General features: G+C 32.6%; 1 protein-coding gene across 1 annotated transcript; it reads right to left on the reverse strand.

Moving 5' to 3' along the window:
* Positions 1–531: 531 nt before the first annotated feature.
* Cad88C (cadherin-88C) lies at positions 532–8,146 on the reverse strand. Its single transcript, XM_065501893.1, is given in 11 exon segments — positions 532–734; positions 792–1,388; positions 1,455–2,376; positions 3,206–3,338; positions 3,403–3,815; positions 3,878–4,059; positions 4,124–5,187; positions 5,449–6,268; positions 6,339–6,925; positions 6,978–7,828; positions 7,897–8,146. Coding segments are annotated over 11 exon segments (6,018 nt in total). The 3' UTR covers positions 532–535.
* Between the last annotated feature and the right edge of the window lie 3,544 nt (positions 8,147–11,690).

Raw genomic sequence — 11,690 nt, forward strand, 5'->3', positions numbered from 1 at the left:
TAACTTTAACATTTTTTAACCAAATAATTCATAACAACGATAATTATGTACACATTGCGATTATTTTTCATTCAATTGCAAAAATATTTATTAGCAAAATTTTTACAAAAACTGAAAAATTTTCATTTTTTCCGAATTTTGGCGATATACAGTTTTTGGGTAATTTTGACCTAAAGGAGATACAGGGTTAATTTCCAAAAAAAAAAATTAATGTAATATTCATTAATATAAATAAATCTACATACATATTTCTATAAAACAATGCAGAAAGTTAATGTGTCATTTTGTTACCATTTTAGTTAGGTATATAAAATATATTCAAATGGGTGGGATAAGAACTGTGGAATGGTATCTCCCATCAAACTATATAGCTATTTTCGATTATCAAACAGTTTAATATGTATAAAAAAAATCGTTTTTATTTAAGTATGTACAAAAAATTATTACTCTGCTTAAATTAAAATAAATAACTTAAAAATCAGTATGTATATGTAATTAAAGTAAATAAGTACGTAATTAAGACTCTATAATTAAATTATAATTCCGTTGTTTCTAATTTCCTTGCTAATATTTGAGCATTATTTGTTAGTTTGTCTATTTGATTATAGACATTAAAATGACGATTCAAATCATTGGTATGATTAAATAATTTTGCAGTACCCTTTAAAGTTTCATGTATGTCCTGGGAGCCAATCGCCAGAAAATTATCATCCAAAGAATCATGACCACTTTGGCTGTAAATAACAAAATGCAAAAAATTAAATATTTAAAAATGAATATTAAATACAAACCTTAAATTTTCTTCAGTTTTGAACCATTCATTTTCGTAGCCTTTCAGCCATATGGGATTGGAACCCTGCACGCTGTGTTTATTGGTGTTAGGTACTCGGGTGGTGGGTTCATTTGGATTTTGTAAAGATAAAGAAGAATTTCCTGTAATATTAACACAAAGTTATATGAATCTTTTAAGCTTTACGTCGTTTTTAAACTTACGGAATATATTTACTTTTGCCGCTCTCAATTGGCGTTTGTAGCCATTTCGTTGTGAAGCACATAAAGCCAAAGTAACCACCAATAGAGTGGCCAAAAAAAGATTGGTAAATATCAACCAAACATACATGGCATTAACCTGAGGTCCGGACTGCAACAATTGAGCTTCAGCCGCTTGGGTATCTAAAACATTAAGTTCTTTAAACAGCTCATCCAAGTGCTCTATGTGGGAATCAATCAGATTTAAAACTTCTGCCACTTCATATATAGAATTGTCTTCTTTTCCCACTAAATGCATATATAAATCGGTTTTGGTTTTATCCACCGAACCATCCTTATTTTCGTGAACCTTAATTTCATCTATATTAACTATGGTATCGGTGATATTGCTTAAAGTTCTAAAAATAATTTCAAGCCATAAGTTAATCTATTTAATGGACTTATTTTAACAAATATAAACTTACTCTCTGAACACATCAATTTTATTTCTCAATTCATTGGGTTGCAAACGAAATACAAATCTAACTTTTTGATCTTCTCTTAATAAATATATAAAAACATGAGCCACATCTTTCATGCCAGCCGTATCATTGGCCAATACCATAAAATCAAAATATCCTTTCATGCCCTTTTGAGGATCAAAATTCAGTTGAATTTCTCCAGTTTCTTGATCCACCAGAAAGGGTGAGCTGCGTACATTTTCCAAACCCTCCGACAATGTTTGTCTTATATCACCCACTTGATAGTAATTTATTTTAGCATTAAGTCCTTCATCTAAATCCACTGCCTCTATGCGCATAAATCTGGTGCCAAAGTCTGCATTTGTTGTTATACCACCGGTGAAAATTTTCGTACGAAATCTGGGAGGATTATCATTGACATCCAGTACTTTTACCTTCACTCTAACAATAGTACTATCAGACATTAGAAATTCCTCACTGGTCAATGAACCATTTAGCGAGCCTTCATTGTTTTCTTTATGAAATAATTCCTCCTTAATCGATCTTAAACTTCTAGAGTGTTTATAACGATCATAGAATTCTGAATTCCGTAAAAAGCCACCTTGTCTTCGACTAAAAGGTTTCAAAGGTTCATTGTCAATTTCTATTTCCATTTTCTTGCTCATGGCAAGTTCTAGGGAATTATCTTGTTCTATACAATTTTCTGTAGCTCTTACGTAGAGATGATAACAGGCTTTGACTTCACGATCCAATTCTTTTTGTGTAGTTAGTATATGTGTTTCAGGATCTAAATTGAAAAATTGTTCTTCATTGCCTCTGACAATGAAATAACACACTTGACTTGGTGGATCATCCAAGTCATCGACTTCATCTTTGTCTATGGTATCGGGAAGTTTAACACGTTCGGAACCGGGATCAGAATGTTCTGAAACGGGGAAAAAATATAAAAAACAAGTTATATTCGGTACTGTACTTTTGAAAGAAAATATTTTTGTAAACAAATTTCGTTTTGACTGAGATCTAATAAGCTGGGGACTTTCAATGTAGTCTTCCTGAAAGCACAATTTGGGGAAGTAGAAAATAGTATAATGATGGATCTAAACTGTTATGAGTTGGGGATACAGTAGTCTTTTTTATCAAAGAGGAGGTTAGTGTGCAAACGATTGACTGTCCTCCAAAAAGTAATTCCTTAGAATAACGTTTTGAAGTTGTATTTTATTTTCTCTAGGATATATATTCTCTTTTGAAATCCATGTCTTCATGAGATTTAAACATTAGACGTTGAATTGATTTTCTTCTGAAACTTTTTATTATTAAATTGAAATGTCGTTGAAGTAAAATCCGATAGATTGTACATAGTATCTATGATTAAGAAGGACAAATTAAGCTGATAGATATTTTCGGATAAGTTTCAATGTATTCTTTCTGATAGCAGAATTTGGGGAAATGTGATCCTGCTGTGGACACCAAAAAATAGTAAATGAATGGTTTGGGGCCTTTGGATAAAAAGATGATATGAGAGCAAATGACTTACTGACCTACTCACTAAAGACAAGTTGTTTTGTATTTTTCGAAAAACTATTTATGTGAAATAAAGCATTTTTAAATAATGGATTTATAACACACCAGAGGTCATTTCGACTTAAATATTTCCTTATGAAGGATTATGCGAATGAGTTTCCCATATGCCGCTTATGTTGAGTGAATGGATGAAATTAACTTTTTCTGGTATTGAAATCTATCAAATAACTTACCTGTAAAATTGACAAATATTTCATCAACTATAAATTGTGGTTCATATTCATTGACATTGCGTATGTAAATTGTTAAATCCAAATCAGCACTTAAAGATGTTGGCAGTCCTTGATCATAGGCCTCAATTCTGATCTAATAAATACAAATTAAAACCAAATATTTTTCACATTGCTTAGCAATCGTTCTTCATACTAACCTCATGTATCTTCTGCTTATTGCGATCCAAGGACTCTCTCAAAAATAAATGGCCCGATTCAGCATCCATTTCAAAAAGTTTATAACTACCTAAGGGATCGGGTTTTAAACGATAGCGTACCAAAGCATTCATACCAATATCCTCGTCCGTGGCCAAAACCTGTAGAATTAAAGAACCCACAGTGGTATTTTCTGGAACTCTAACAGTGGTATTATGCAAAGGTTGTATAAAAACGGGAGCATGATCATTGAAATCCGAAATGCAGATATCTAATGTTTTCGTTACAATATTGGAGGGCACACCCAAATCTCGTGTTGTAATAGATAGGGAGTGATTGCCATAACGATTGCGCAAAGAGGAACGAGCATATACATAAGCATTCCAGGCATCAATTTGTCGTAGTTCAAATAATTCTGAAATAAGTTTGTTTTTTATTTTTGAGGTTCTTTAGCTTATGTTGATGTTAAAAACTTGCCATCTTTATTTCCTTTAATTATTTTAAATTCTAGTCTACCATTCGGTGTTTGAGGATCGTCCAAATCTTTGCCTTTGATTGTGGCTATTTTCTCATTTAGCTCATGATATTCTGTTATTAAAACACATGCCGAGGGCATAAAAACCTCAGGAGTATTATCATTTTCATCTAATATAGTTATGCTTTAAGAAATATTGAAATAAACTTAATAAATAACTGAAGAGAGAGTTATTTTAATCTACTTACAAAACTTGTTTAAATGCATTTCTACTTTCTCCTGCCAGAAAACCAAATTGATAATTATCCCAGGCTTCTATCACAAGCATATAAAAATCCTTAGTTTCTCTATCCAATACATCGGTAACCGTCAAAACTCCGGTATCAGCATCAATAGAGAATTTACCCTGCGAACTTATGCGATCCATGAGAAAGGTAATTTTACCAAAATCCCCTGAATCGGCATCGGCCGCCTGTATAGTACCAATTCTAGTACCCACCACAGCCGATTCACTAATGCTATAGTTCTTTGCTCCACCAATAAAATACGGGTTGTTATCGTTTTCATCCAAAACAGTTATAAAAACATCGACTAAAGACGATCTGGCCGGTACACCAGAATCAGTAGCTCTAACGGAAAAATTCAACCATTGATATTGCTCATGATCAATTTTATTAGCCACCACTAATTCGCCTGTATGAGAGTCTAAGTGTATTAATTGGCGTATTAACGGATTTCCCTCCAGACTATATGTTATAGTACGATTCTTATCTATATCATAAGCTATAACACTGGTTATTAACACACCATTCATACTATTTTCGGTAATGGATCTCTTGTAGAAGGGCTGTTTAAACTTGGGATTATTATCATTTTCATCTTCGATTTGTATGTTAAGGAAACCTTCAACAATTTGTTTACCTTTGGCCGCTGCCAGATCCTCTGCAATAATGGCCAGTTTAATATGTTCTACTCGTTCACGATCGATTACTTTGACCACCTGCAACGTACCATCAATGGGATCTAAATCATATGCAGATATATAATCATATTCTGCTAACTTTACTACAGATCCCTCCTCATTACGTGCTTCGGAATTGAGAGGATTTATTTTATAACGTATTATGGGTGTCTCGTCTGAATCATTGGCTTGAGTTTTATAGATTTCAGTTCCCACGGGAGTATTTTCCATAATGTGAAGTGTGGGTAATTCGGGCAGTATGGGAGGTTTGTTATTTACATCCTTGATTGTAATATTAACTGTAGCCGAATTCATCAGTTGGGTGTTACCGATGCCACCATCTATGGCGAGCTGTAAGTTAAATAAGATTGATAATTTTATTCCTTCTTTCAGTTCGTTTTAAAAATTTGAAAAGGTCACTTAAACATTGTCTTAAAGTTTCCCAACAAGAATTGTTAACAGTTACCATAGGTTTGTTAAATGAAATTTGTCTGGTGAAACATTTTTTTGAAGGATTTTTCGAATACTCAAATGATAATTTTTACGTATACGTGGGAATAATCAAATAATTAATTATATTGACCTAAAATGAATACAACATTTTATACCTACCACTGTTAAAGAGTAATCCATTGTCTTGTTATCCGTCAAATCCGGATCCAAATTAGCACCTTGAGCCACAGATATCACACCAGTTTCCGAATTAATAACAAACTTATCCTTAGCGCCAGATTGTATACGATAAACTATAACATTATTGGGAGCGGAACCATCACGATCAGCAGCTGTTACTTGCATGACAGAACTGCCACCAGGCAAATCTTCTGGAATATTTTTTGAATAAAAATTCTTATGAAATATCGGAGGATTATCATTGATGTCTTGAACATAAATTAATACAGGCACCACAGTTGACAGCATTGGTATGCCAGAGTCTCGGGCTCTCACTAATAAATCTAATAATCTTACACCCTTATCATCTACGTTTTCTTCATTAGCACCGAAACGTCTCTGAGAATTTTGCTTATGCTCCACCAATTCTTCATAGTCAAAGGTGTTCAAGGGTTTTAGGATGCCCAATTCAGGATCAATGGTAAAGTTAGAGCGATACATGCCCTCGACAATTTCATAAGTTATTTGGCTGTTTTCCGTGCCATTTAGATCGATATCGCGAGCTTCCAGCTGTAAAGAATGCTCAAATTCCAGTTTATTTTCCATAAGGATAGTTTCATATTGCCTTTGTAAAAAAGTGGGAGCATTATCATTAATATCTTCTATGTTTATGATCAACTGAGCTGTATTGCGATTGCCCATTCCCAAATTATCAATGGCTTCTACTGTTAAATAATGACGCGAGATTATTTCCCGATCAAAAGCTGAACCACCAGGTTGTTTTATGGTTACCAAACCGGTAATGGCATTTAAATGCAATCTAAAAGTTTAAATTGAAAAAGTTCCAAAAATATTTGAAATATTGAATGACATTTTAATAAAATACTTACAAATTCGCTATGCCGCCTCTTAAATTTTTGTATCTAATACCCATTGTGCCAAAATCTCCCGAATCCTCGTCGTAAGCCACCAATTTAGCCACATTTGTACCCATTTCACTATTTTCCGCTACAGACACATTATAAACGGATTGTGTAAATTCTGGAAAGTTGTCATTCTGATCGCGTATAAAAATCTGCACATGGGCCGATGAATAACGACTTGGTTCGTCCACTTCTCGAGCAAATAATGTAAAATTGATCTCCTTTAACTGTTCATAATCTAAAGATTTTGGATTTTTTACTCTTATCATGAAACTAGCCTCATTAACAGCTATATCGGGCACTATTTCAAAGATATCATTTTGTGGATCCAAAAATAAGCGAAATGTGCCATTGTTACCCAAATCGTGATCAAAAACATAATGTCTGACATCACCATCGATGAAGTTTAGCGGGGTATTAGCTTGAGCATTTTCATTCACTTCACATCGATACAGTGATTCACCAAACGTGGGAATTTCATCATTTACATCGGATACAATTATGGTAACTTCAGTTTTGACCGATGTCATGGTTAGAGGTAATTGTGATGCAGTCTAGAAGAATTTATTTTAATTAATGTTAAAAAATGTGTTGTGATTCACTTACCTTTGATATTTCTGCAGCTGTTATTTTTAAAATATAAGCACCATTAACTTGATTAATCGGATCCTCACGATCAAGTTCATGTATCGTATAGATCCAACCGGTATGACGTTCTATGCTAAACAACTCATTGGTTTCCAATTCATAAGCTATGGGATTGTTAATGCCACGATCGCCATCCACACATAAAACCCGCATTACCTTAGTACCCACTGGCGCATCCTCTGCAATTCTAGCTACCGGTTGAACTTTAACAAATTCCGGTGGCTGATCTTCTATATCTTTGACCTTAATCAATATAGCTGCTGTTCCTGTGTTAACAGGTCCCTGATTGGCTCTATCCACCGCCAGCACACGTAACTGATACAAAGCTTTTGTTTCATAATCCAGGCCACTCATAAGACTTAAAATTCCTTTGCCCTGATTAGTAGTTATGGAAAACACATCATTATCGCCCTCGGATTCTTGCAAATAATAGACCACTTGACCGTAAGCGCCTTCATCGGCATCAATCGCCTCCAGTGATGTTATAATGCCTGGAGCACTATTTTCAGGTATCTCAATAGCACTTTGGTAGGGTAAAAATATGGGAGCATTATCGTTAATATCTTCTACAAGAAGTAAAAAACTTTGTGTTACATAATTAAAGTCGTTGTAATGATTATCGGTTAATGTTAAAACTATAGAGTATTCATCCTGAGTTTCTCTATCTAGTTCTTTGGCTAAATATACATAGGCTTCATTGGAACCCTTGTTCTCTATGCGTATGACTTCGCTGTCGGGCGAAGGACGTTTGCCAAATGTTAAAGGATCATTGTCAGGATCAAAACCTTTGAGGGTGTATATTAAAGTGCCTAAAACAAGAGATTTACTTTAACTTTATCTCATTTCTATTTATTTTTTTTTGTTTTCTGATACTTACCCACTTGTGTTTCTGGACTTTCTTTTAATCTCAATACAATTTCCGATTGTCCCTCTATGATAAACCTTGGTGGACGATTGGCTTCAGTGGTTTGCAATAGTATTAAAAGTATTATTAATTGACTTAGTTGATTAACTCGTATGATTCTGTTTCGTTTTAAACGAACTTTATTTTGTTTTCTTTTATATTCGGGAGTTGATTGCTTTAAATTTAATACCGGCCTTAGAGACCTTCTTATAGTTCGATGCATTGCCTTAGCTTATTGTAATATTTTGAATGTTTATTATAAGGATTTCATGTTGGTTTAATCTGAAAATGATATAAGTTGTTTTAAAGATAGCATTGAGAGATAAAATCATATTTAATAAAATTAAAATTTATAAATAAAATAAACGAGACAAATTAAAAAAGCTGTACTAAAACTGTACCAAAGTTAGTAATTTGAAAAATAGATAAGATACAATATCTTTCTCTTCTTCATTACGATATCAGTATCTATATGAAGAACAATAATATATAAGAGCAATTTCAGAGTCGTCGTACCTGGCTGACTAATTTATCCGCTATACAGTTGAAAAGTAGTCGATTATATGGATTTTTACGAGAAACCAAGCCAATCATTTTAATTTATTCTTTATTAAAATATAGCAATTTTTTTAGCAACTTTTTAGAAATTTTTAGCCATTTTTTTGCAAAGAATTTTGACATTTTTTCATCAAGAACTGGCAACACTGATGACGACCGATATATGCTCCAGTTTGGTCACCTTCGTTGAGTGATACTCATTGGAGAAATATTCAAAGCTGTCAAAACGCAGCCTTAAGGACCGTCACAGGTTGCCTTTAAATTACCTCCAACAGTTCTTTCTGGGATGTCACCGGAGGAGTCATCCAAACTCCAACATCACACAGTTGGAGTCTTCACCGAGGCATGTCAGACAGGACCTACGGAAATACGAGGAGAGCATACAGAGGTATGTGCAGGTTCCATTTGATCGCCGCTCGTATATGTTAGCTTTGATCGACCGCGGTAGCAGGATACCTTATGAATGTCGTACTTGGAGGTCTCCCACCACCGATAGCTGACGCTGAGAAGATTCTGCCGCGTAAAACAAGAATCGTTCTGGCACAACTTAGATCAGGATGGAGCAACAGACTTAATGCCTTTTGGTCCCGCATAGACCGAGCCGTCCTCAACTTATGCCCAGCATGTGGTCAGGGTCCTCATGACACCCTACACATATTTAACTGTTCAGCCAACCCTACATCAGTACGTCATATGGATTTATGGACTCATCCTGTTGAGTAGCTCAATTTCTTGGACTTGAACAACAGTGTTAAACTGATTGAATACACAGGGCAACAAAATCGAAAAAATTTTAGAGGCTTTTTAAACCACTACACAATTTTGATGTATTGTGGTTCCAGTAGTACAAATATGGTCCAAATTTTAAATTCTATGGAGAAGTTTTTTTTTTTTATTTTTTTTTCTAAAATTGCGAATTTTTGTAAATTTTTCTCCACATAATTTATGAACTCAAAAAGGGTTAGTCAAAGTACACGCTTTTACGCACTTACAATTTTCTGAAAATAAGCGAATTCACTTAATTGTGAATAATTTCGAAAATAATCAATCGATTTTTATGATCAATATCTCATTTTGTTGCTATTACATCGATTTCGATGCAATAAATCTGAACAATTTCTGCCGATTTCGATTTTTCATCAGTTTTTTAAAACAAAAAAATTGTATTTTTCACATAAAAAATATATTTTTTGCTTCAATTTGTTATTATAACTCCGAAACTACTGAGTTGATTGAAACGCAATATATATGTGAAAATTTGAACATAGCATGGGGAAAATGTTTTCAAAATTCAATCAATCGAAAGAAGATTATTAACTACTTAATTTTATGTATATAAAATAAAAAATTAAAATTTTGTAAAAATTACCGAATTCACTTAATTGTGAATAAATTCGGAAATAAATTATCTATTTTTATGATCGATATCTCATTTAGTTGCTATGGGTTTGCTATATGGGTTTGCGATAAAGAAATAAACCTGAACCATTTCTGCCGTTTTCGATTTTTCATGAGTTTTTTAAAACAAAAAAAATTCTATTTTCAAGTAAAAAATATATTTTTTGCTTCAATTTGTTATTATAACTCCGAAACTACTGAGCCGATTAAAACGCAATATATAAACAGATTAAAGGTTATATAAATTTGAACTTTTTTAAGTTTATTTTAGTAACTTCGGACTAATCCTTTTTGAATTATCATAAATTATGTAAAGAAACATCTACAAAAATTCGAAATTTTAGAAAAAAAAATCTATCCATAGAATTAAAAAATTTTACCATTTTTGTACTTAGGTAACCATGATGCATCAAATCTATATAGTGGTTAGTGAAGCCTTTTTTTACTGTTGACCTGTGATATTAACAATCCGTTCCGAATGACATACAATTACTTTATGGGCAGGGGCAAATTATTTGTCATTACATATTTCTTATTATTCTTTGAGTCACAATAAAACTTTTTTATTACTTATATCATTAAAAAATTAATAAAAATTATGTGCTAATATGATTAATATGATTAATATGTACAGTATTTCTTAAAATAATCAAGTGCAGAGCAATAATTAATTTTAATAATCAATTATCATATAATATATTATGTACAAAAAATTGCTAATTATATTCCGTACTCAAATGTATTTAAGAAAATCTGTTATTGTGCCAATTTCCTAATTATTTAAAGTAATTTATATGTTGTATACAACAACATACACACATGTTCCGGTAATTAAGCTGATTTCACATACTCTACATTTTCAGTTTTTAACAAAAAATCTTTTAAAAAAATCATAAATTAAAGTCAAAGTACTCATAAAAAAACCAGACAACAAACACATTGACATGTGTGGTTATTGCAACAGAAAGATCTCTGTTGTCAAAGAAGAAACGAAACAAAAAAAAAGTGACCAACCAGCCAACCTGTCTTTCGACCACTTCTACTGATTTGAACTGCTAGTCGTAGTATCACATTAATGTACGTGATTTAAACAAAAGAATCAAATAATATTAATTCGAATAAATCACATTAAGAGTATGTTTACAATACGTACTAGTGTTATGGTTACTGCGCATGCTTAACATGTGATTCTTGAACGTTATAGTAAAACTATCAAGATACTCAAGATACTAGTATAATAAAAACATTACTACTATGTACTTGATTATCCAGTCCAGTCTAATTTAATTGCTACTTGAGACACTTATAAGTTTAATTGACTCATACATACGTTTACTTATTCATTTACCAATTTTCCATGAATTTTCCTGTAGTTTTGAAATAATTCTGAGTTCCAAAAGTTATTACCACTTTGTTTTTTTATAATTATGGTTGGTTGGTAAAAAATGCATACACATGTAGAGTAAATATTACTTAATTTTCTGTTTATGCATACTCGTAAGTTATTAAAAACTATTTCCTAAAAATATGTCAAGTGTTTGCTAGAGGTTATAATTTTATTCGAACAATTAATTGCTGTGAACCATGGCAATCTGTATTTGAAATAATAAGGAAATAAAATTCAATAAAATTCATATGATTTGTGTAATACTGATCTGACTACAACATGTACAGAAACAACAGGTACTATCCCCTCGGCGAATCTGTTTTCTCATACTACATGATAACGGAAATAAATTTTGTTAGGACTCTTCCAATAGAAATCCTCTGTAGGTATGTCTGGAAGAGTTACGGCAGATTACACTATGTAT

The sequence above is a fragment of the Calliphora vicina genome, chromosome 1, assembly GCF_958450345.1.
Source record: "Calliphora vicina chromosome 1, idCalVici1.1, whole genome shotgun sequence".
In the NCBI taxonomy this organism is placed as follows: Eukaryota; Metazoa; Arthropoda; class Insecta; order Diptera; family Calliphoridae; genus Calliphora; species Calliphora vicina.